The sequence below is a fragment of the Dipteris shenzhenensis genome, chromosome 12, assembly GCF_047967505.1.
Source record: "Dipteris shenzhenensis isolate YYH24624 ecotype China chromosome 12, Dip_SZ_1.0, whole genome shotgun sequence".
In the NCBI taxonomy this organism is placed as follows: domain Eukaryota; kingdom Viridiplantae; phylum Streptophyta; class Polypodiopsida; order Gleicheniales; family Dipteridaceae; genus Dipteris; species Dipteris shenzhenensis.
The window spans coordinates 37,388,309-37,415,818 of NC_141607.1; the positions used below are offsets into that span (position 1 = coordinate 37,388,309).

The 27,510-nt window shown below is 41.2% G+C and overlaps 1 protein-coding gene across 1 annotated transcript; it reads left to right on the top strand.

The window, feature by feature from the left end:
• The first annotated feature begins 4,128 nt into the window (after positions 1–4,128).
• LOC147896174 (uncharacterized) lies at positions 4,129–4,620 on the top strand. Its single transcript, XM_087382230.1, has one exon. It carries the CDS (start codon positions 4,129–4,131, stop codon positions 4,618–4,620), a length of 492 nt encoding a protein of 163 aa, XP_087238356.1.
• The last annotated feature ends 22,890 nt before the right edge of the window (positions 4,621–27,510 follow it).

A 27,510-nucleotide genomic window follows, 5' to 3' on the forward strand; every position in this document is an offset into this window, starting at 1 on the left:
TACTCTTGTCATACTCTTAGATGCTATCTACCACTATCTTTAGTTCTCAAAGTCAGGGTTAGGCATTTCTTTTCTTCTTTTTTCCAAGGGGAGGGGGATGGGGGGCACCACTGCCTCCGCTAGCCTAGAGGTAGGGGGGGAAGGGTTGTGGGGGATATAGTGAGGAGATGATGTAGGAAGGGTTGAAGGGAGAGGGAAGGAGGCAACTGAGGGGAGGCGGAAGAGGGGGTTGGTCATCAAGTGTGGAGGGAGGGTAGGGTTGTAGAAGGTGCACAAGGCACCGGCGAAGATAAGATGCCGATGGGGTAGGCTGCAGAGTCGATAGTTACAAGCACAGCAGGCATCACTGCCATGGGCAGACATTGCAGGGGGTGTTTGGCTGCCACCATCGTGATTTGTTGCTACAAAGTGGCCGACCTACCATGAGGTGGAGGGGGTGGGGGTGTGAGGTGTGTGGAGGGGGGTTGGGGGGGGGGGGGGGTAGAAGGAGGTTTGGAGAGGGGGCGGAGGAGGAAGAGGGGGGGTTTGGGGAGGGTGGGGGGGGGGGAATTGTGGAGGCATTGGAGGGGGGGGGGAGGTTGGGGGTGGTTCCAGAGGGGAGGGGGGAGAGAGGGTGGGCGACGGAAAAAAGGGGGGTGGAGAGAGGGGGTGACAAAAAAAAAAGGGACTTAGAGAGAGGATGGTGGAGGGGGAGGTGGTTGTGAAAAGGGGGAGGAGGGGAGTTGACGGACCAAAAACTTGATGGAATTCAATGCTCTCCCAACTCTTTGTTGATGTAACGAATGGACAGTGGGTGGATGGCTAGGTTATCACTGTGAGAAGGGCTCAAAGCAAACTCGATGATAAGGAAGGGAGTAGGGTGGTGGTTGACAGAGAGGGAGGAAGGTCTTGCCTAGGGCTCGAAATTTGGAAGGAGGCTAGATGTGGAAGAAGAAGAATGAGGTGGTGGAGAGGGTTTTTATAGGAATGGAGGTGGGAGGGGTTTAGGGTTAGGGTTAAACCCTAGAGGCTTCTTGTGCCCATAGCTTTCCATGCTTATCTCGGATCGCTTTTCTATAAAAAGGAGAAATGTTACAAATTTTGATATCTACACATTGGTGTCCATTAGATTTCCTTTTTTTTTTCTTTAAGTGGCTTATTTTTAAGAACTACAAGATTTCTTAAACTAGTAAGGTTTCTGCTTGGGATTCTTAGCTAGAGTTGGAAAAAAAAAACTCTCCCAACCCTTGAGTGATATGTTTATGATAGCTCATGCTGGCTTGTTTTTCACACATACTTGTGTACGTCTACTTTTTAGTTAAGACGCTAGTCTCTCCAGCAACAATGCTAAATATTGACTCTAGGGCCCATATCTTCCGTAGGATTAGCAAGGTGTTCAAGGTGTGTAGGGTTTCGAGGCTTTTTGTCACCTAGAGATATATCGGTCTCATTTTTTGTAGTATAAGTGTAGCTTAGGACCTCGGTTTGTATCCCGGTAAGAGACGTAGGTTCAATTGTAGGGAGAAAACATCCTGCATGCTTGTGTGAAAGGAACATTCATCAACATGGTCGAGGTGATGAAGGCTTTTGCCTCCATTGTGGGTTTGAAAGTTTAGAAAGAGTTTCAGGGTTCAGAAGGGGCTTCAAGGTTAGAAGAATGTTCTAAGGTTCAGAAGGAGGTTCCATGTTTCAGAAGGGAGGTCAAGGTTATAAGGAGGATGCAGGGTTTATAGTGTAGTACATGGTGGTGAACTCGTCTCCCTCATGTATCATGGATATCAAGGATTGAGAAATTAATCTAAGAGGGTAACGATTTAGGAGAACCATAGGGGTGGGAGAGAAAGAAGGTGTTAAAGCATGGGGATGGGGGAGAGAGGAGAATATAGGGGTGGGAGAGAAAGAAGGTGTAAGAGCATGGGGGTGGGAGAGAGAGGAGAAGGGAGGAGGAGTTGCAAGGTTGGAGAAGAGGGGAGTAGGAGGCAAGGTTGGGACATGCTTTTGGAGATGGAGTGCAAGGGAGCATAGACACTTGGAGACAATTGCATAAAATACCAAAATAGAACTCAACACAATGCACCAAAGAGCGTGGGCTTTATTCCATTATGGGATATTTATACAAGTTGGAGAGCTTCTATCTCTGCATGTAGGAATTGTAAGACTTTCTATCTCTACATGTTGAAATTGCATCTAGGATGCACATATAGAAGTTGCATGTAGGAGTTGCATGTTGCATATAGGAGTTGCATGTAGGAATTGCATGTAGGAATCGTATGTAGAACTTGCATGTTGCATGTAGGAACTGTATGTAGAACTTGCATGTAGAACATGCATGTTGGATTCCTAAGAGAGATTATTCCTAGCCTTATGTAAGTACAAGCGGAGCTTTGCCGCTACTCCACACACACATTATGCGCTATGATGTGCACCCCGACCCTACTACTCACTCACAGAAGCTCTCTTAGACCCAGGGGGTGACTAAGCAATGTACAACATACCACGTACAAAGGGGTTTATATCTTTATGGAGTTATATAAAATATACATACATAAGGGGTTTTTTAATTCAAAAAGTGAAAATGTTCATACATAAGGGGTTTTTTTATCATCTCAAAATTTATAGAAGGGGTGTATATAGGTTATAAAGATCTGTAGGTAAGGGTTTTTGTGATACCTCTTGATCACCCGTGCTATATATGGGGTTTTTATATAATGCCCCCCCCCCCATGGGTCTTAGACTCAAATCAATAAAATAGACACTTGATTGGACCAGAAAATACACTTTCATTATTCAAGAAAGGGAGAAGGAGGGGGCAATGCAATCCGTCAATACAAGCTAGTAGACCATAATGGGCAGCAAGTTATCTTGGAGAAGAAGAGTGTATGCATCATATGAAGCATCTACTACACTTATCCCTTCTGAACCTTCTAATGACATAATGGGTCTGTGATAATGGGTCTGTGATATAGGCTACCAAATGTGAGTAGGAACCTCTTCCCCTATTAGCTACCAGTGACCTATTTTCTTAAATGCCAATTTATATTAGTTAGATATTGGTGAATACCAAAAGATCCCCATACGATTTGCCAAATCCCTCTAGTGAGGATATAGATTAATATACAAGCTTCATTTCATTTGTAGAGAGCAGTTAGATGTGATGATGTGATTTGGGGGTATGTGGCCTGTAGGTCTGTGACACTCCCTACAATCAAGGGATTGACTCTTGAAAGGAGGAAGCCTCTAATGTCAGGATATTAATGAGCTAAATTAGTGGAGTGGTCCTATTGTCACTTCATCATGTCATGGAGCACTTACCATTACATTGGTGTGACATGATTCATGATCATTATTACCATGTGGCAAAGCCTTCTTACAAGTGGGTCCATCAAGGAATCTATAGCTACTAACCAGACCATCTAACTTGAGAAACCTTTTTATGGTCAGACCCATGACCCACCTACTAATCTAGCCATGCCTAGACCTAGCTAAGGACCCATTGCCTATAACATTGGACATTACAAAACATCCATCATGGGTGTAAAATCTTGGCTCCAAGCCATAGCAACCTAAGGGGTAAGGACTTGACAAAGGAAATGGCAATGTTGCCTTATTACAATTACCAACCATTCACATGAAATCATGAATCCAACGACACATCCACCTCAAAACTATGCAATAAATAAAGCATTTGCTAAAAAGAAGCAAAGTTTAAGAAAGAAAACGAACACTGGCATCATTGGAATCTTGGTGTCAATATTCACAAAAATAAGCGAAAATTATTATGAACTAGCGGCATCTATTGACGCCAATCGGAATCTTGGTGCCTATTTATTGACAAAAATAAGCAAAATTTAAGAAATATACGAGTGGTCCTCTTGATGCCGATGCCACAGAATCTTGGTGCCTGCTATATTTCACCTCACAATGGTGTGTTGACTTCCGCTGCAGGAACTAGAGTCTCAGAATTCAGCCCACAACTATTCTCCATCTCAAAAGCTGCATCTGTCCGTTCAATCCCTGCAGTCGTCGATTGATCTGGTCAGTATCTTCCACAAAATGTTGTATCTGAACTTTTGACGGGGTTGTAACATTTTATTTCGCAGATTCCAGCTTTGTTTTGTTAACTGAAGTTGTGACTTCATAGACAGCCAGATGGCAGACGTATCTTCAGATTTGTGGGAAGGAACGTTCGAGTTCACTCTTGCAGCTCCACCAGACAAAGTATGGCGGATCGTTGGAGATTTTCTAGCCATCGAGAAGTGGGCACCTTCTACAATCTGCAAGACAGAGCACCTCGAAGGTCAACCGAACAAGGTGGGTTGCCTGAGAAAAGTGACGATCACTCCAACTGACGCTGCTTCTGACACTGTCCCAGTATATCTCCTAGAACGACTGCTAGAATTTGATCCCGAAAATACAAAATCCAAGCACAAGGTAGAGGGAGGCAACCTTCCAGTCCTTGAAGGTGTTAAAGAAATCAACATATTAAGTACTTTGCAGCTCGAGGGCGCTGATAACAAATCTACTCGGATGCTGTTGGGCTATGCCACCGCTCCTCTCCCAAGAACTACGGCAGAAAAGTACCATGAATTTGTCCGCTTGTTCTTCCAAACTGTTGTCAATGACTTGAAGAAGAACATTTGATGCAGTTTAATATATATTATCAGCATTTGCAATTATGTAAAGAAGCACGTTTACTGAAAGAAGTCACAACGATCTATGGAAGACTATGCAGGAGAATCGTTTTGTAAGCTTTGCAATACTTGCTTTAGAAGTGTTATTGCTTGGCAAGGCTCCTTCAGGGCTTGGCTGTTTAAGGTGGATTTTTGGTTTAACCACACGTAGTTGCAGGGATGGTGATGAGCAGTGCTTCTATCGTTTGGACATTAAAAACGGATTACGTCGCCCACAACCATTGTCTCGCCTATTTGTAATGTCGATTCTCTATTAGCCAACTAAGCTCTTGAAGCGTGGAGTTCGAAGGGAAGTTGACTCTCCAACTCTAATCGTGAGTCTTGAGAAATGGATATCACGAAGCCTTAAAAGGAAACTAGATTTGCGGCATGCAGCCTTTCGGTCACGTCAAGCATATAACTCGAGCACGTAACTATTAAGTCGAAATTGAACCTGAATCCCTGGAAGGTAGCTGTATTGACAGAGAAGATGTTTTATTTGAATTTTATAATTTTACCATATAACCACACTTATTGTTTATGGTAGGCAGCCTAGAAGCATGTTTTGGATCCTTGAGTCTTCCTACAGCCACGTGTCACAATTGGAGACGTGGATTTTAAAAAGATCCAATGGTGTACATAACATTGTTTAATTCAAAATTAGAGGTGCTAGCTTTCTTGGGCTAAAGCATCGAGCTTTAAAAATCAAAAGCTAATGGAATTAGGAGCACTTCAACTCTTTCGTTAGGTGTTAGCTTGGATTTCTCCAAGAATGTTGCTTCTATTGTGGAGCCATCGTAGCTCCATCGTAGTTGTTGTGGAGCCATCATAGCTTCATCGTCACAAAATGCTCTCCCTATAACTACGCAAGGGAAGATTTGAGTCATTCCCATGTGCTAGACCTTCAATTTCGCTTGTGAGTTTAGGAGGTTCTAAGAGAATTTGTCCCATGAAGTAAATACACAATCCGTGCTGTTGAGAATCATATAACGAGGTGAGGATTGTGGCCTAATTTAGATCTTTGCAGAGGCTCGAAGAAGAAGACTGAATATTAGAGTCATTGCAGAGAGCACAAAGGGCATCAATCGAGGAAGGCAATGTTGGGAAACTAAAGCGATCCGATTTCAAGACTTTGTTCGAGATAGTCAAGTCAACAAGGGTACTGGATCTTTTTCTGTAGGAGTTTAGAGAGGAAGCTTGGAAACGGAAGATAGGAACCTCTTGACGCGGCTGGGAGATAGGGAGAGACTGCTACAGAGGAAGCTTTTGAGGACGTAGGCAAGCAAGGACGGGCTCGAGGCCCTGAGATAGAGACTACTAAAGAGGGAGAATTGTAGGAGATGGCTGAAGGTCAGAATTATCGAGGAGAGGCGACCGATGGAACTCGACATATGGGACAACGTGCGAGGCTCTTAAGGCAGGAGAAGATGAACTAGCAACATGAGGGCTAGAGAAGAGAGAAATGGAGAGCATGGACGAAAGGGGGAGGCAAGGTCAACAGCAGCGAGCTGCTCACAACCTTCCTTCTTCAGAATGTGCTCTTTTAGATATACTTAGTGGCTCTGTGGATCAACTTCTTTCAGCAAGCATCGGGCATCGATGCCATGGTCTACTACAACCCAGTGCTCTTCCGAAAGGCAGGGGTGACAAGTAAGATAGCAATGCTAGGAGCAATAGTAGGGGTGAGAGTGGTGAACTGGCCTTCATCTTCATGGTGACGCTCTTGTTGGATCGCACGAGCAAGAAAAAGCTACTGCTCATGAGCGCTACGGGAATAGCAGCATGTTTGATAACTGTAGCGATGGCTTTCATCAAGTTGGGATTGAACTCAACAGAGGGTGATTTGATGCTATGCATAGGAGCCAAATTGCATCACATGCATCCGAACTGGGCACTGCCATCACCTTGGTTGCCATCTACGCCTACGTCACCCTTTCACCTACGTGATCACTTCCAAGGTCTTCCCCCACAGGCATTGCTCTAGAGCTCCATCTTCGTCAATAGAGTGGTTAGCGACATTGTGGCTGCTTAATGCAAGAGCCATGTGCAATGTTAAGGGAACGCCGAATTCTGTTAGAAGTTGCATTGGAATTGTATTGTACTTGCAATTTCAATTTCAATTCCAAATTGCGCTAAATCCTTGCACAATTGGAAGGCAGACATTGTTGCTCTCTTACGCATCGGCTTCAATTTTGTCACTGTCTATTTGACTGTAGGCACAGAGACATGAGGATAGAGAATTGGGCAACAGTCTACTAGATTGCGTTCTGAGAGGAGGAGGAGAAAGAAGTAAGCAATAGAACTCTCTGGATCTCCTCCGGTGCCACTTCGCCATCCTGGGATTGCTGCAAAAAACCCATCAAGAAGCATTAGCATAATTAACATACAGACTTCGTGGAGATTAAGAATGAGCAGATCTCGATTTAGGTACCTCAGCTCGGAACCCTAGCAGGAGAGCAAGGGAAAAATGGTCTTTGAAGGAGATAAGAAGCTAGGTGTTGAAGGTCGGCCACCCAGCATAGGTCAAGAACTGTGACGTTAAGGTTGCAACCACTTGACATTACATAACTGTGATCCCGTCTCATGCAAATACAACCAATTGCATGATGTCTAATTAAATCTTTCCGACAGCAAGGGTAAAACACTCTAGGAGATGGAGATGATCTTTACGATAGGTAGCCTATGGGGATGTTTTTACTATTCGAACTAATGGAGACCACAAGCTCACCAAAACGATCGAGGCTTGTAGAAACCTGCAACATATCGGCATCGTATGGAAGAATAGCATAACCTCCACTTGAATCTTTCTTATGAAGACAGCGTCAATGCCAATTCAAGAAGCAACCAAGGCGGGAATATGATCATGTCTTTGTGGTGAGGAGACGGAGGATGGCTTTAAATGTATCAGCGTCGTAGATGAGATGGAGGGCACCGCTGTGGGAGTAACTGACTTCTTCTGCGATTTGGAGCTCATAATGACAAAAATAAGTAGCTCGCAAATGGTATACAACATTATCACAAACGTCATGACTAGCAAGAGTAAGGCAAAAATCAGAGAGAGCGCCAACCAGGTTTTGCAACATATCGATGTCTGATTTCTACCTGCATCCTTGGAAATGTGCAATCGTTGTACCACTTTGCTTTTTGAGCCACTTCGATATACTTCTATGAGAGCATGCACATTGTGTTCCTACACATCTTGCTCCAGATCTCCACAACATGCTTGTTGCTCCCTATCATCTCCGTTATGATCTTCTTTTCCACTAGCAGATCAAATAATCCATGAAATGAAGATGCAAAAGCACATCCACTTTTTCTAACATGTGACTTTGGTAGGTGGCTAGGTTTCTTAACGTTCTCTCTGTGTCATCCCTGACTCGAATTTTGGGAATGACCAGCTTGGCATTCTCAAAGGTGATTGCCATCAAGCTTCTCTCATGTGCTACGGGTACGGGTTTGATACTAGCACCATGCATAAGGGAGGTTCCTCTAGATATGGATCTATACTACCCTCAGGATTAGGGCTGTCTTTGTTCAGATGTGTGACAATGCAGTAGTAGTCGAGGAGATTCTTACCATTTTCACCGAACTGCTTCAAGCCGATTGTGACGTCCCTCCTAATTATTTCTTTGATAACAAAGAGCAAGATTGATTTTTGACGGGTAGTAAATCTTGCAGGATCACCTTTTGCATTGGAAGCAAGGTCTTGTGTGAATAAATCTCCCCAAAACTTGACGGAAATTTTTTATGAGCAGTAAATATTGCAGGATCGCTTTTTGCATTGGAAGCAAGGTGCTGTGTGAATAAATCTCCCCAAAACTTAATGGAAGGTCAAGGAAATCATGCAAAAATCTAGTAGGCTTGGTGGTCTTTCTGCCATTTAGAATGTTCCTTGTAGATGGAATGAAGGTAGCCTTCGAAAAGACTCCCGGTTGCCTTCAAAGGGCTCCTATAGGTAAAGGGTTGAGAATTCCTATCTGAAGCGGATCGGCAAGTGTGAGATCAATAGTGGTGTTGGTTCTCATTGATTAGATCCTCCTTGTTGTTGTCCACATCCTCATCGTCCTCATTGTCAACCCCATCGTCACCATACTCAAGAAGGTCATACTTTCTGGTGTAGGAGGCAAGGTAGGGGGCTTCCTCCATAGTGGTACAAGAGCACAAGAGCCATAGCCTGGAATGTATATACATGTAAATACATTTCGTCAACAAGCCTTGGCATTCATGGAATGACGAATGCACTTGAAGCGAAGTAGCAAAAGATGAGGAAGATTTTGAAGAAGCAAGCAATTACTTACTTTGGACGATGTTGAAGTGGCTGGTGCCGTGATCTTGGAGATGCTCTTTGAGCCGGTTCCATCTACATAGGTTTTTGCTCGTTGAATTTTGGCAAATCCTCAACACAATTGTATGTTTGTAAAGGTTTCATACACCTACGTAAGTATATCAACTATGGCTACAACTTGAAAACAATACAGTAGCAGTTACCTCAGGCACCCCATATTGACATGTTGAGGGAAAATAGTCGCTCACAGACATTGTTGTGCCCGTGGACAACATCTATTCCATATAGGATCGAAATGCCAAGCCGTGTTATCAAGGCATTATGCTAGAACCTGTCGACCATAGATGTTCTTCCCATCGATGAGGGGATGCAAAAGGCTTCCTCCATCACTCAAAACACTTCTTGGAGTCAATTACAAAGGTCATGCACAACTTTAGTAACTCTCCCAAGCATTGAAACACAATTCGAAGCATCTGTGGGCTATACATTGCAAGGATAAGGATGAAATAATCCACGATGAGTGACGAATTTGCGGCTGTAGTGGAGCTGAACATCTGCATCATCCGACTAATTTCCTGAAGGAGGGACATGCGAGCAAGAAGGCTAGGGCTTGAGGTAGTGCAAAGCATGGGCCTGGGGGAGGGATTGGGAGTGCAACTAGAGGGGGCGAGGAAGTTATCATCGAAGGCGGTGGGGAGGGGGTGCTAGTCCAAGAGGACAACCAGATGGAGTTGGATTGGCGGCACATGTCTACGCGAAGGAATGGGAGTTGATCCAGGGGGAATAGAAGAGGAAGCAGGAAGTAGAGCATGACAGGGAGGCGAGCGTTCTCAAGTGGGGAGGAGGGGACTTTGAAGAGATGGTTTTGTGTGGAGACGAATCAGCCAGTTTGAAGGAGATACTCATTCAAGAAAAGAATTTCAATTGATATTGAGATTTGAATGAAGAATGATGACACGTGGCTCAACCAGAAGCCAAATTTTCATTTCATCCCACAATGCTACCTACCTAAAGAAGAGAATGAGTGGAAATGTAGACATGAAACACAACACAAGGTCTAACGAACCTTGAAACTAGATTTGTGGCATGAACCTTTCCGTCACGCCGAGCATGTAACTCGATTACGTAACTATTAAGTCAAAATTGAACCTAAATCCCTGCATTTTATCAAATTTTTAAAGGAAAGAAGAGAATGAGTGGAAATGTGGAAATGAAACACGACACAAGGTCTAACAGACCCGATCCTCGATGGTGATTTATTATTGACTTGGCAATGCTCGTATTATTTTGCATTTTGAGAGTTAAAGCTCAACAAATACATGAATAAGGCACGCTCACAAGAGCTCATAACTGATCCTCATAGGAGTCTATACAATATTGACACATGGATTGAATAAATGTGTCGATATCTTTCGATCTTGCATCCAACTTGACTTTCCTTGCTCCTTGCATCGAGAACATGCATCAAAAGAGAGGAATGTTGGAAAACAAGCAATTTTGAATGGATGAGCAATTGAAAATATTTGTATGACAATATATAATATGTAATTATTATAACCACACATAGTGTGGGCGGGGAGGTGGCATGCTTCCTTCCCCAAAGAGTTACAATACGAGGGAACGAGCCCTTCCTTGGGTGCCAAGAATATAAACACAAAAAATATAAGTATCGAGAATGTCTCATGAATGGATAAGATACCATAAGATACTAGCATATTACGTGGATGTTAATAGTCGTAATCGTAGTCGAACATTAGTAAAATCACCTCGAATAGAGTGCCAGAATTATCATCATCTTTGGGTGATTTCTTTAATCTTGGAGGTGGAGAAAAGGCCATGTTGTTTCAGATTATCAAGCTCAAGGATCATATGCTTCAGATGATAGTAAATGCTATCAGCCATGTCCAAAAGCTTAACACGTGGTCTCCTCCTCTAACAATGTCCCAATACCGACAATAAATCCTCCTTCCTGCCCAACACGCTTCCTTGTGTTATCATCCTCCTTTTCTTCTTCTTCCATCTCTTGTGGTTTCTTGTATATGCCACTACACACCCTTCCATCCACCCTTTGTGCTTGCTTCAAATGCATTGACATTGTATCCTTCCAATTCTCTACTCACATTGCACCTTTGCTTGCTTGTTATCCATCCATTTCTCGTGTTCTCCATCGATCGTCCCCCTTCACCATGTATGATTATCATCTCTCAGTTCATGCCCCCACTAAATTCTATCACTCGATGACTTGCTCGATCACACATGGCATTAAGATTGTGTTGTTAGTCTCAATTACTTAAGAGTCTTCCGATCCAACAACTATAGCATTCCTTCATCGATGGCCTCTTGCATAAGTCTCCATGTGCGCAAATCTAGCATCAAAATGACTGCCTAGATGAGCAGATATCACCCCATGGTGATTGTGGTGGAATCAAGAAAGCTTATCTCTTGTTTTTATTTCTCCGTGTTGTGGATAAAAGCAACAATAATAATTATGGGAGGGGTCCATTGAAGAAAGGTTCTTTTGCAGTTGGAACACCAACACCATGAGAAACATTACCAAGTTTGTTTGCTAACTGTAGAACGCAGCCAAAAATCATTTGTTACTTATGTGGTGGCTTTTGACAGTGAACACATGTTGGCTTGGCTTTCATTGTTGTTAGTGAAGCTTGGCTTGCAAGCTTGCTTCGAAGTAGAAAGAGAATATGTGATGATTTATTTATAATGCTCTATATTTGAGACAGACATACTTTAAAATTTGGAATGAAAAAGCATGTTGGCACTTTTAAGCCTGGAAAGCAAGGGCCAAGACTGATCTCGGGCTACACCAGACGTAGAAGTCGCAAATGCTAGATAGGGTGGCTGGACTAGGATTGGACTAGGATGAGGCTCCTTCTCATTTTCTTCATAACTAGCTCAAAACCGCTTTGCATTCTATCTTGACAAATCACATCTTCATCTTACGGTGAGGTCCAAGCCATCGAGAGCATATAGTTTGGCCCGTGCACGACTGATTTCCATTCAAAATCTTCCAAATCCTTGTACACACTGCCCTTGTGGGATTTTTCATAGCTAACAAGTGCATCGATCTTCGTCATCAAACATGGGCAATAATCAACATGCAAGAACTGCTCATTCAGCTACTAGTTGGGAGTTGTCTTTTGATGTTCTCCTGTGTCCAACACATCCCCTTGCTGCTTGTTTAGTTTAATGTAGCTGATTTGTTTGATGCTGAGTGGATAGCCTTCACTGCTTGTTTGTGCAATCCGTTTGATGCTGAGTCCATTTCTTTCACTGTTGTGTGAGTGGCCAATAGTTCATTGCAAAAGGCTAAGGCCGTGGATGTAGCAATAGTGCAACAAGAATCTATCTCTCAAAGAAGGATATAGACTGCACAAACCTAAAAGCATGCTTGATTTTCGCTTTTGAGCTTGGAAATGATTTCTAAATAATCCCATACCATCCACACCCTTGATCTTGATAAGATCAATGGTCTATATTTATGACACGTGCCTCAACAAGGGTTCAAAAAACATAAACTTCCCCTATAACAAGGGCTCAAAAAACACAAACTTCCCCCTAGGCTACCTGCCGTTAAAATAACAAAAAAGGCAAATATACGCATTCATAGGGCCTGCCCAAATGTTTAAGTTTCTGAGGATACGGATGGTATCAAGGGACATGTAAGATTGGTTGAACTAAGTAGCTCCCAAGGGTGCTCTCAAGCGGGCCTGTGTTCTTATTTTGAGAAGTGTGACAACATCATTTCTTCCCTCGCTGAAGGAAAAAGTCCAACCAAGTAGGCCGAGCAGAGGGATCAGTATAGAGGTAGTCAATAGAGCGAGCGAGCCCAAAAAAGCGAGTAACAATTAGTTGAGTGGTTGGAAAATCAAGCAAGCAAAGAAAGAATCTAAATTTTTTATAAAATAATTACTTAAAGTATAAAGTATTCAAAAGGGTGGTTATGTGTCACATTTCTTAAAATTGAGTAGCCTAAAGTTAAGGACTATTGTAACATGACCCCATTTGGATTTGGCAATTACCGTGGGGAGTTACTCATAAACATGTAACATAGGTCTTTAGTGCATTAAGGGGTATTTTTTAGTGGGGTAATTGATTGAGGGGTATTTTTTAGTAGGGTGCAATTACCCCGAGGGGTCACTCATAAACATGTAACATAAGTCTTTAGTGCATTGAGGGGTATTTTTTAGTGGGGGGACTTACATGTTGTTTATGTGCATGAGATGATTTATAAAATAGCAACTTAATGTAATTTGTATATGTAGATTTATGGAGTGTCACAATTTTAAGATTGAAAATGTAAACACGTACAAGGGTTTAACCATTTACATGAGAAAATGTAAAAATGCAAGAATAGGGGTAGTTTTTAACCCCATGCTTGCTTGCACATGCTTTATGGGTTTATGAAGAGTGATCCCAAGAGTGTAATTAAAAGGTAGAGGATGTTAAATTTTTATTTTTATTTGGCCAAAATACACAGTGTCTTCTTGCTTCCTATTATGGAAAACCTTGCTTTAAACTTGGTGCATGAAATTGGACAGAATTTCACAAAATTCATATTCTAATACGCACAGTTTTTTTAGATGGTTCAAAAAGGCATGATTTTCATCTAAATCATGCCTTGTCATTTGATTTGATATGTAACATTATGCCATTTAGTTTTGATAATCAGAAGATGCAGGGATGTTTAAAACGCATCTTTTGGGCCAAAACAATCAAATGTTGATATCTTGCAAAAATACAAGGATGTGAAAATGTCCTCTTTTGGGCCAAGATAGGGAGCACTTCCTGTTTTGACCCAAAAGATGACATTTTTACATCCTTGTATCTTTTGGTTGACAAGTCCAAATGGGATCATGCTACATATCAAATCAAAATGGCAAGGCGTACTTTATATGATTATCATGTCTTTGTGCACCATCTAGTAAAATTTAATGCACCAAAATATGAATTTGTGGTCAATTTGTTGCATTGGTAAGATTAGCGGGAGGTAAGAATAAATCATTAGGGAAGGATATTTTTACAGATAGTAACAAAGAAACATGGGTTTTGTTCCAAGAGTGAACAGAGTTAAAAAAGCTAAGCATTTACATATGCATGGAAACACCCCACGTGTGTGAAAGGTTGCATTGATGATCTCATTTGTCGCTCGCTTTTTGGTAATCCTCATCATTACACATTATCTTATCGAGGCTGAAGCTGCCTCAACTTAAGTGAAGTCGTAATAGACTCATAGGTGGGATATTCTTTCTCGCCGAAGCGATGTATATACTAAGCTTATTTTCCTTTTTGTTGGCCTACCCTAGGGGATATTGGCCTACCCTATGGGTTTTGGAAAAGGAAAAATCTCTGTTTTTTGGAATTATTTACTCGTAAATTTTGATTGGTGTGTTCAGTAGAATACATCCCAACATTGTCTCTGGCATGATTTCAACCGAGTCCGATTGCTTTTGATTGGTGGCATTTTCTTGTTTTTGATGGTGCTCATTGTTTAGCCTAGTATTCATATGTTCTTAGCAATGTAGCATATCGATGGCTTCTGGATGGCTTTTGGTCGTGAGGTTTTTGTCAATATGGCTATTGAAACATATCAATTTGCGATGCGCAAGGACATGGCTGCATCTGCTGTAATTACAAAAGCAAGGCCGTGAGCAGTTAAGGAAGGTGGATACAGTCTCTCATAGTTAGATATAAACCATCTCCATTGGTTGTTGATAGGATATGATGGAATAGCCCAGCAGGGCTCGATGTCAATCAACTAAAGAAATCTACCTTCAAAGTGGAAATTTAATGCAAAGGCTTTCCATTCGAGTAGGCATTTGGTATAGTCACGTTGCTTGCAATCTGTAAAATAGCGATGATCTTTTTGCAAGCCATGGCCGTTCATTGTCGATCAAAGCATTGTTTTCTAGAGCTAGGTCAGGACAGATGTTCCCTACAGGTTTGGATTTTACTTTCAATGACAAGTGTTTATTGGGAAATTTTGATATGCAAATCAATCTCACACTCTAGCGATTCTTCGTGACTCTTCTAGGTAGTTTGTAGGTGTGTGTGTGTGTGTGTGTGTCCTACTATCATAGAACAACTAAAATCATGGACAAGCACCCCAAGGCAATGTGTGTGTGTGTGTGTGTGTGTGTATGTGTCCTACGATCATAAAACAACTAAAATCATGGACAAGCACCCCAAGGCAATGCATTCATAATCATCACTTTTCTTTGGAAGATTCTCACATGCATAACATCCATTGTCCGAATCATACAATATCCAATAAGTCAAACGAGTTTTCATGGTACATGGACCCCAAGTGAAAGCAGTACAATTTATCAGTCATCTACTATATCAACATAAAAATGTACAACAAAACCACTATCCAATAATGGTGTTCTATCAGTCATCTACTATATCAACATAAAAATGTACAACAAAACCACTATCCAATAATGGTGTTCTGATCATAAGTGGTGGCCAAAGCGATCCGATCTCATTTCGTGTCATCCAAGCATTGAAGGTAAGCCGACTCACCTGGCACCATCACAACATGATGAATGCTAGTAAACATCAAGCATGTTGCGGAAGCCAGGCTTCAACACCAGCTTACGGTTGTTATCCCTGACACCAATACATAGAAAACTACAAATGAGATTTCATGGAATCAGCTTTGCCATAATAAGGTAAGAGTGATTCGAGTACCGTTATAAAAGACAAGCCAAGCTTTCTGTTTTATCCCAGTTATATCCAAGGGATTTCTTGTAGCATTAGTAGTCATGCAATTTTTAGGGAAAATGAGAAACTGCAAAGAAATCAAATGTTCAGTATGAGATTATCTGTAATAATCTTTGAAAAAGAGCACAAGGGTTGTGAGCAGCAATTAAGTAGTAATCGTCCCTAGCAAGCTAAAAGAAATGGGCACCACATTTTTGGATGGCAATGCCACCCTAAGATCGCGCCAATCTTTCCACAGCATATTCTAAGACAACAGTCAGTCACTTTGTGTACAATCTTTCCACAGCATATTATAAGACAACAGTCAGTCACTTTGTGTAGATGAAATGGGCATGGCCAAAAAATAGAAAGACCGATCGCACCATAAAGCATGCTCTGAATTTTTGCTCGGAACCAGAATGATGAACCCAGCGACCAGTTACAGACAGCATTAAGGCTGTAAAATTTCATCAGAAAGAAAGTATTCCACATACAAAAGCAAACTAGCACTTAATATGCTTAAGCTGGTGCACGATAAAACTAGGGTAGATGTGCTCCAAAAAGCTGCCAGACACTTGGCTTTTGAGGTCTACTCCTAGCTTCTACTAGCCACCCATTGCTAGTCTAGCTGCACTATTAAGAATCGAAATCAGCTGATCTGCATTAGCATCCTCATTTCATGAAAGGCTCCATCTAGGGGCTGCCCCAACCAACCTTTTCCAGTTGGCTTTGGATTTAAAAATGTTTATCAATAGTGATATCGAGTGGAGAGTGTTTGATCCAGGAATTCTGTTGCTCGCACAAATAGTGCAGCAAAAATTGCTACCTCTATTGTTGTCATACCATAGGCATCAATAGATACCAGGATGCGGGTTCAATAGAGTCTGAGAGTATAGATTGGATACTTGATCAGGGCCCATGAAGCCTTCGTGAATGACAGTTTCAGGCTAGACTCAGCAAGTGAGGCCTTTGTGTATGATAGCAGGGTCCTTGAATCCTTCGTGTATGATAGCTTCATTGGCATCGTACATATTTGTATTTTAGTTCCAAATAAATGATGTCCATAAACAATCTCTCGAGTTCCCAAAACCTGTAAACCGAGTCCATTGGCATAAGAAACTCCATCTTCAAACCACTGGTAGGCAATTTCATTCCAATCTAGATGAATGATTGCTATGCTCAATATCCATGCTCTAAGTAATGAAGAAATGAGGGGAAGGGAGTCGTTGAATGGTGTGTAATTCTTCTAAATTTCATACGATATGCTTTATGTTAGACACTTAGTCGTTCATGATGAAAGAGGAGCGCTTATCAAGCTATCATGTTCGCACTATTACTCTTAGGCTTCCCATCCTCTAGTGTGGAAAACCATCGTGCTATACAAGCTAGTTGGAGAAACATACGAAAGTCTTAACATCAAAAAAGCAAGAGCGGCGTATGCATCTAATAGGTGCCAAAGCAAAAGGTCAATCATGTTTTGATGGAATGTTACGCAAAAATAGAGTCATGGTCCATATACAAAACTAGAGTCACGATCTATACCAATCCTGAGCCAGCAGAAGACTCCTCAACAGTTGTGGCTGGTTGAAGAGTAAGGCAAAGAGCCGTGGTGCTAAGTCTCCGCTCTTGTATTGCAAGCAGTCGCAAAGTAAGGCCAAGAGCTGTGAGATTATCCAAAGCACCATGGGGCTTGTATACTAAGATGCAGAGGAAATACTACTGAGTTGTGGGTTGCTACAGCCATTTGCTCCCTCCTATATCACCTCCGAACCATCCGAGGTCACAGAGCTAGAAAGGAGAACCTCCTGATCATAAACAATGCACGAAGGAAGTGGAAGCTACCAGAGCTCAGATCAGAGAGCTAGATAGTAAGGAAGTGGAGGCATCAGGCGAGGTTACCACTAAGCCTTATCAGGAGCCAAAACATAGATATGCAACACAAGCGGTCCTCAATGAGACTCGCCTCGTTATGTTTAAAATTATAGCATCTCGAAGTACGTGGAGAACTCTGCCTCGCTATAAGCGGAGAGTTGTAGCAGAAAAAGAGTCCACGATGGAGTAGAATGAAGATCGGCAATGGAGGATGGGGGATAAATCCAAAAACCTGGAAGATGTCCATTAAAAAGGCCATTTGAGAATTGTTCCAGTCCCTAGCAGATTTCGTTCCATATTTCCAGCTTGAGTCTCAATGTATCTACTTCAGCAATGATAGTGGAATTCCTCACCGCTAGTATCTATTGCTCCTTGAAAAATGTGATGACTCTTCTACTATGGAGAAGAGGTTAGAAATGCCAAGGGTTGGGGATGATATAGGGAAGACGAAGTGGGGAAGAGTAATACGGTGAGGGTTTGGGCAAGGAGAAGGGAGAGGTGGGTGGAACCCTAAATCATCAAAGCTTCCCGAGTACAATCCCCTCTCCAACTCCCTTTCGAGAGTTCACGCCAAAATTACATCTTTGCTAAGTACCCCAATTTTAGCCATTAATAAGGCATTATTAAGGGGTATGGGGGTTCAAAGATGCAAGGGATGGCTTGGTCCATCATTGCCTACATTCTCATCGTATCCTGCTTGTACCAAGGTATATGCCAACGAAATATATCATCAACTTTTTGTCAAGTGCCCCCTCATCTTGTAAGTATGATCAATCTTTCAATCCCTCATCTCCTCAATCACTGTGACCACCATGTAAGCATGTAGGTGAGTGGGTAGTTACTAGGCATACACCACTTCTCAATGTATGCCATTAATTGCTTGGGATTGGTGGTGCTAGCACTATAATTGAGGGCTTACTAGACTCAAAAAACTTTCAAGCCCTTCGAATAGGATGAGCCTTACAGGTAGCCATTTGAATATCACCAAATTTGGGTTCTTAGTTAAAAAATCATGATCATTCTCCTACTTTATCTTAGCGTAATGAGTAGTCACCATTGATCATAGCTTATGCTTGTACTCAATGGCAAAGAAAACCATAGGAATATTCTCCAACATGGCAAGGATCCCCGAGTGTGTGTGTGTGTGTGTGTGTGTGTGTGTGTGCATGCATGTATGCGTGTGCGTGTGCATGTGCATGTGCGTGTGCGTGTGCGTGTGCATGTGTGTGTGCGTGTGCATGTGCGTGTGTGTGCATGCGTGCGTGCGTGCATGCGTGCATGCGTGTGTGTGTGTGTGCATGCGTGCGTGCGTGTGTGTGTGTGTGTGTGTGTGTGTGTGTGTGTGTGTGTGTGTGTGTGTGTGTGTGTGTGTGAGAGAGAGAGAGAGAGAGGGGGGGGGGGGGGTTGAGATGTTTTGGTGGCTGATCAATCCTCTTGCTAATGCCCAACTCTCATGGTCATTTTTGGGAATTCTTTATGCGACATGACACATACTCGGTTTCATCAAAGAAGCAAAGAATATTGTAAGTGTGGTGGTCACCATGTCAAGGCATTTCATTGGTCATGGGAAGATTCGTGTTTTCTGCTATAGTTGCCATTGTTATTGCAGGATTTTACCTCAGTTTTCTTTTGTTTCAAACAAGGTTGTCGAAATCTCTTTTTCTCTACACGTGACCATCCTGAAAGATGAGAGGATAAAGTAGGCGATGGCAATCCTGTGTTGTGAATGGCTCCAGACATTGTCTCGTGTTATATTTAGCAAAATGTCTACCAAATATCATTTTGTTGGACAAAGTAGGTAAATCCTTGGCTTTTGTTGCCACATTATGATGGCTGGTTGTGTGCATTTGATCCTCACGAGAGGCATTGGTATAGATTTTCCTGACATGGGAAGCAAAGCCTCAACAAAGCTAGAAATGATGGGAAGGTTGAAATTCGTAGCAGCGAGACCCCAAGGGGGTCACTAAGAAATATATAAGACAACACATTCGAACAACGGAAGGGGTTTTATATTTTTATAGAGTTACAAAAAATATACGTATATAAGGGGTTTAATAATTTAAAAAGCGAAAATTTTCATACATAAGGAATACTTTAATCATCTCAAAGTTTACAAAAGGGGTTTATATAGGTTATCAAAATCTATAGGTAGGGGGTCTTTTTAAAACCCCTTGATCACTCGTGCTATATGGGGTTCTTACATAGTGGCCCCCCTGGGGACTAGACATGATGGTCTTCGATTCCTGGCTCCAACTCCACCCCAGGGACTACCCCTCGCCTATGAGAGCACCAAAGAAGCTTCTAAATTGGGCACATGCCCCATTTGTGTCTTCGACATAAGAGATCTGGTCTCCTCAAGAGAAGTTTATACATCTCTGGGGATAGACTATTTTAATCAGAACCATAGCTAAAAAATGAAACATCTTGGAAAGCCTTTTTGGTTCAAATATGAAAGGTGAAAAAATCGAGGATAGTGCTCAAAAATAATTGTTTGGGATTCATATGGATGACAATGATTATTTGGGCACTCATCTCAATAGAGTGCAATCCATCATGAAACAGTTGCAAGCGCTTGGAGTAAGAGTTGAGGATGGCAATGAAAAGTCCTTCCTCTTGACTAGATTTCCACAAAGGTATTCTAATTTTGTTACAATTGCAAGAGCCAATTCAAATTTACCTTCATTTTCATGACATGTTCTCAATGCCCTTAAGTGAAGAAAAAGGTTAGCCTCGGTGTGGCCAAATGATGAACCAACATATGTTGTCAAAGATAAGGGAACGCAAAAGTAAAATAAATTTGATATGTGAGTACTGCGAGAGAGAAGGTCATACTCAAAAATTATACTGCATGCATGCCTGCAATATAAAAAACAATGAATCAAATAAGAAGGAATGCATTGTGGAAGAAGATCACCATCTTGACAAAGAGGATGAATATGCCTTCTTATTTTTTGCTTATGATCAACATCTTGTTTCTAGTAATTGAAATTTCATTTTTGGATTGGAAGTTAACCATTTGTGGGTGGTAATATTTTGTGTGATCTCTTTTTGTTGGCAATTATTGTGTGGATGGTGGATCTTGGGGGGGATGTTAGCATTGGGTATGGTTTTGAGTAGTATACTTCATAGGGGGTTCTTTCCCTAAGGTTCTAGAAAGGTGGACACTTGTCAATTTTCTTGCAAGCTACCTACATAGGGATTTACTCGACGGGTATCCTTGACTTAAAGTTTTTCTCTCTCTAAGTGGTTTGGGAGGCTTCATGAGAGTCGGTGTAAATGACTCTTGATGATTTGGTGTAAATGACTCTTGGTGATGGATATCCTTCAATGAATGCTTGGGAGGCTCCATGAGAGTTGGTGTAGATGACTCTTGATGGTAGCCTGGGGTTAACCTTTGGTGATATCTTACAAACACCTTGTTACTATAGCTAGGCAACCTCTTCTATGGCAAATTTCATCTTTTATAAGTGGAGTTGCAGTTCCTCATTTTTTATGTGTCGAGTTGGTGAATCTCTAAAGTTGTCTTTCATATTTACTGATCTTTGTAAGCTAAAAAGACCATACAAATGAAAAACATTTTAAGTATTTTACAGTGTCACCATCTTTCAAGTCTTCATATTGGGAGTAATATTTTATGTGAGTTTATTTTTGTGTTGTGAGAAAAAATCTAGTTGTTTTAAACTCTAATTTCCTAACATGTGATAATTCAATAGCACCCTCAATGCTTTTACCTTCTTTAGCTCTACAAAGTAGTATCACTATAAGCTTGCAATCAAAGCTCCTATGAAGATGACATGAAAACTCATCAATCATGAGAGCAAGGCAGCAATACCATCTCATGATTCTCCATGTTATTTCTCCCTTTGACCTCTTCTAACCTAACTTTGCTTTGTCAAATAGCTCCTTCATTTCTCCCCATATTATCTTTCTCATCTCCTTGCATGTATGGTTAGCTAGTGAGGGTCCATTGGAGGTTCAAATCTGGTATCAACTAGATTTGCAAGGCCACCATGGCTTCTTGTAGGGATAAGCTTGCTATGGCGACTGAAAAATCATTTTAAAGGTACACAATTGACATCAAAGGGGACCCATCGATGCAAAATATATGGCCCTTGCCCCTACCTAAAGGGGATCTCTCAAGGGCCATATCAACATGAAAGGGGACCCATTGTGGGACTCCAATGTGGGTCTCACGTGACCCAGCCAATTAAGGTAAATACATTTTCTTTGGTTTAATTAGGAGTAGACATAGCCACCACTAACATAACTCCAAGAACTAGTGCAGTGATCGCACCAAGCCAATTGGCACGGTGGTCACAAATTTAGATTAGTGTGGAAAAGCCATGTGTAGACAAGTGGTGAGCTTTGGGTAGATGATTGAACAGATTATGGACATTCTGATGCACAAAGATGAAGCACCAATAAAAATGTTTAACTTTGTGCAAACACTACACTAAAATAGAACCAGCATGGTCGTTGCAAGGAAATGCATTTTCCTTAGTTTAGGATTAACTACAACCTGCACTAAAATAGAACCAGTGCGGTGGTTGCACAAGGAAATACATTTCCTTTAACTTTTAAGCACTTGTTTTAAACTCAATATGAAATATGTAAACAATTTTGGGACTCAATGTGGGTCTCACATGACCTAATTGATTAACATAAATAATTTATTTGGTTCAATTAGGAGTAGCTACAGCCACCTCTAAGAACCAGCACGGTGGTCACACCAAGCCAACGTCAGTGTGGTGGTCATGAATATAGATCAATGTGGAAGATCTATAGGTAGATGATAGGTGGCGAGCTATAAGTAGATCACAGAACACAGTCTGATGCACAAGGATGCAGCATAGTGGCTGCACAAAGGAGGGAAAAATTGCTCATGTAGTGACATGTGTCGAGCTCTATAGTCTTTAAAAGAGTAAGTTTTGATAGATTGCATCACATTATTACGCCAGTAAGGCAAACATTATGCTGGGAAAAATTCCGACAAGAGCGCGAGTCCACCCAAAATTCAAAATATTGCCCACCAGCATGCCGTGTTGCAATCCTAAAACTCCCCTTAAATAGTTCCACGAATGGGTACACCCGATCATGCATTGACCCTTCAATGAATTTCCTTTTAATGCAATCTAGTAATCATTATAGAGTCTTAAAAAACAATATATTCACATAGGGGATTTTTAATTGAATTTTGATAAATAAATCATAAATGCGTATAGAAAAAGGGTTCTTTTATCCTTGTAATATTTATGAATAAAGGGTGTTTTTAATAACCCTTGAATGCATGTCATATCTAGGGTTTCTCAATTGTGCACCCCTTGGGGATTCCCCATCTATGTGAAAATAATATTCTATAATTATCATTTAGACCAATTTTGAAGGAAGCATTTTTGAGGTTTATACATCTTACTGAGCCACTTTATTTTCCCTATGTTTGAGTTGAAATCATACATCTGGGATTGTTTCTACATACCTGTGAGTTTTGCCTGCTCAAAGTATTTTTGACCTTGAGGATAACAAACATCCAATCCACCATTGGCATGGCTTCCAAACCTTCCTCTATGTGAACTATAACATTTTTCAAGTTGGTGCTAAATTTAAGAAATATCTATTTCAATATGGCCCTTGAGGGATCTCTTATAGGTAGGGGAAGGGGCTATATAGACATGCCACATCTGTCCAATGGCATGCCACATATGTATATCCTTGTGAAACCATTGCGCTCATTCGTGAAACCAAGGAAATGTATTTTCTAAACTAGGATAGAGATAGCAATGCATTTGAGAGATGATCGCTTTTGGTGGAACATGATTTTCACCTTTGGTTTTAATGAATATATAGATTCAACCAAGCTTGGCCTTTAGAATTATCCTCATGTGAAGTATTTTCCCTCTCTATAAATGTACCACCTTTTTGCTTATTCCATAATGTTTCTTAAGCTTTTCAAACAACATACACAGAGGTTATTTAATAGCAACAAAAGACCAAATATAGGACTACAAGCAATCCATGGTAATAGGAATTATGAGAGGAGGAGAAATGCTTCTAGACATCTAATTCTCCCATGCCTCTTTGCATCATGCCTCCTCTTGCAATGCTTGTTATTACCAATTGTTGTGTTTGCAGTTCTTTGCCTAATTTCTAGCTGCACAATAAAATTTATGCACACTATTTGGAAAGCGCCAGAGACATCATGGGATAGGCCAAGACTTCACAGAGGATAATTTTAAAGGTCAAATCCTAAGCCTCATCACAGAATTAGGATGGGCATGCACTCATGCACATATGCACGTGCATGGTGTGCATGTATGGACATGGGCACGCACACACAAATTGTATATGGGCATTGCAGAACAAATTGTCAATCAGGTAAATCTCTCATCTCTACTCACTTTTGTTTTGCAAGTTATTAAAAGGTGTTAAGTATGATGATGCCAGAGTTATTAATGAATCCAATCACAAATGCTCTTCCTAAATATGGTGTACATACAATTAAAAAAAAAAACTTGTACACATGCTTTGAAAGAATAAAACGTGGGTGGTTTTCCATTGAGGCAGCTTCAATAGCTTAATTGGCTCCCATGGCATATAATGTAAGCATTTGACACCCCCCACAGAAATTATCTTATCCTTTTTTTAATATCCCACCAATGACACTCCTTAAAGTGCCATATTGATGCCAAATAAATAGTCAAGGCTATCAAGATATGGTTCAACAATAAAATTCTTGCATTCCATGAAGAGCCCAAAGTATGCTAGCATTGAAACTTTGGACAAAGCTATTGTTTAAACCGATTGAGTCTTCTGCCAAAAACTCATGCCCAACCCTAGAAGCACTCCCAAATATCTAACAATTTGGCCTCTAGAGATCCATTTCACTGGAAGAGCTACTGCCCAATCTAGTAAAGGACCCACAGTAATTTGAATGGCAACGGTTTTAGTTGAGCCAGAAGTAATTACAAACATTTGAAGTCCATGAAATAGCCAATCAGCACACTCTTGATTTTGCCAATAAACTCCTATGAAATCCGGTCATAGGCTTTGTCGAAATCAAAGCCAAATAAAATGCATTTTTGACTAGTAGATCAAACTTAGTCTAGAATGGAAGACACATTCAATCCCAACCCTTGATGAACCCTTTTTGCTCTCTATCTACCAAGTGCATGCAGTTTCCTTGAATCCTCAAAGCTAAGTCTTTTGCTCTGATCTTGTATGAAATATTTAGCATTTTCAAATGGACCTTAAATCCTTGATCCTCAACCTATCTTGCCTCTTGGAATAATTTCATCAGTCACATCAACTGCATTTGCCATATCAAAATCCAGCAAATCCCAAAAGTGAAGTAAAAATTCAACTGTGAAGCCACAGGACTCGGAGAACAATTCTTCTCCATACTTGAAAGAGCATCCCACATTCCCCCCACATTTTCGTTGACGGAGAACGGTTGGGAAAGTTTGGCCCTATCGTCACTCAAGAACTTGACATTGACTGGAGCTAGAACTTGAGCTAAGCCCTCCATCCTAGGAGGTACATTGACCACAGCAGATAACTCCCATCTTCTAGAAATCTATAACCGAGTTGCTCCTCTCAACCAGAACCCTATCAAAAGACTCCTGCATATGCTTCCTTTTTACAAGTTAAAAGAAAGTTTTAGAAGGACAATCACCGACTTTCAACTATAGTTACCTATTGAGCACCCTTGCCCTCTCACCTTTCCTAAGCTTGACTTCATTGATTGCATTCTCATATTCAATCAGAAGGGTCATAAGCACTGAATCTCAAGGAGAATCCATTACCGCTTTACTTAAGCATTCCTTTACCAGAATGAGACCCAAATGAGATGATTTTCCTACGTGGACCAAGCCCTAACAAAGGCATGAATCTCTCTGAGGCCCACATCCCAATGAGCACAAGGGTCTCGCATAGAGGCCATGCATTGCTTCCATCTCAAGCTAATTTGCTAACTGAGTTCCTTGTTCTGAAGGAAGTTTTTCTCAAATTTGAAGGATATATGTAATGAACACCCAATCTTTAGGGGAACCGAAAAGGACTAGGAAATAGGAACATGATTAGACACACAAGAAGAACGCACATAACCGCCACTCATAGGAGGCCTTAACGACCATTCTTCCTACAAGCAATAGAACCTATTAGTCTGCCCGCTCTAAACTCATCACTCCTTGTCTTATTGTTCCAAGAAAAACCCCTTAGTCCAATTATACCTAATTTTACCCTTTATTTTAGCCATGTGTATGACCCTTGGTCTAAAATCATGATATGAACCCGAATGAAGTATTGATCAACAACTATGGATAGGATATTTCAAAATAAAGGCCATTAAAATTCTACCTAAAACCAATAAAGGGAGGTATTATTGAAGCATTATTTATATTCGGGTGTCATATCTTAATATTTGTCTTAAGAGGCTCATAATGGTGGCCTTGATGTCGTCATATGTTCATGGCTCAAAGGAAAAGTGGTTATAACCTAGGATAGTCTTAAAGCATATCTTAAGAGAACATGACACGTTATAAAAGCCATGCTAAGAGTACAACATGAGTTGATCTTTTGACGTCCTTTGGAAAAGTCAAGGACCTATGCATAGAGGGACGTTGTTATCATCTTTCATACTAGAATGAGGAGAGGGCTATTCCAAAGCCAAATGGGTTGGAAACGTCTTGACTCAATGTGTAGGCGACGAGGGATGAGCTATTAGTGTTCAAGAAAGGTTTCATATTAAAGCCTCTCGGGCAACAAGGCAAGGAAGTAGAAAATATATAAGGACGAAGGGTGGTGAAAGGGAGAAGAAAGAGAGAGCGATAGATGTGAACAGAGTTCTTGGAAGCATTGAATAAAGTTTTGTGGAAGACGTGAAGTTGAACGGCTGCAGCATATGGAGTCACGAGTGGCATATCACAGGTAGACATATCACAGGTAGCTGGAATATAAAAGGTCAGCACTCTAACTAATAAGATGCGTAGTAAGCCAATGACAGATACGGCAGCGCATATGACAGCGGCTTTATTGTGGGGCCCCTTTTATCGTATAACGCGTGGACAGCCAGCTGTTCGCATTTCACGTGTCACATCCGAATGCATGCGCCCTGCTTTAAAGACACATATCACAGAGCCCCCCTGCAAAAGGTTAGTGCTCTTGAAAATTTTAATGTAATACAAAGAGTTAACCGGTATTGAATTATAAAACCCCCTTCAAATCATACAACTACCTTGAATTATAACTAAAATACGTCAACCCTATCCTTGAAAATTAAAGGCATCCTTCAATTCCAACCAGGATTTTTCCATTTCCACCGGTTTTCTTGAGCACTTCAAATGTTGCCCCCGCAATTCCAATGCCAAATCTAGTAAGTACCATAAGTAGTACACCCCCCTTGCACTCAAAGTCTCCACTTTTCCCACCCCATCGAAAAAGAGTTCCCAAGTACCCTTTAATCACACTAGAAGGCACCTTGACAGAAAAAAAGGATCCCACATACCCTTTAAATCACACTACAAGTACAACACAAAGTGCACACTCGAGTTCCCAAGTATCCTTTAATCACACAAGAAGGCACCTTGGTAGAAAAAAAGATCCCATGTACCTTTAAAGCACACTACAAGTACAACACAAAGTGCACACTCCCACTCAGTCCCTCTAAGCCTGTGGCCTTTTGCTCCAACTCAAGGAAAAGAAGTTCCAACCTCACCAAGAACCCAAAGCCCGAAAGCATTAAAGTTACAATTTCCACTAAAATGCTTGGAGCTTAGCCCGAGAGCATTAAAGTTACAATTTCCACTGAAATGCTTAGAACTTAGCCCTAAGGTAGAGTATATGAAAAATAGTACCATTTCTTTGATGTTACCACTAGTTACCAATATTAATAAATGCCAATTTTTTCTCCATCACTTTTTCTTTCCCTTTCCAAAAGCTTTTCTTCCATATCAAGTGCACTTACATCAGTGCCTCCTCCTCCACATGCTT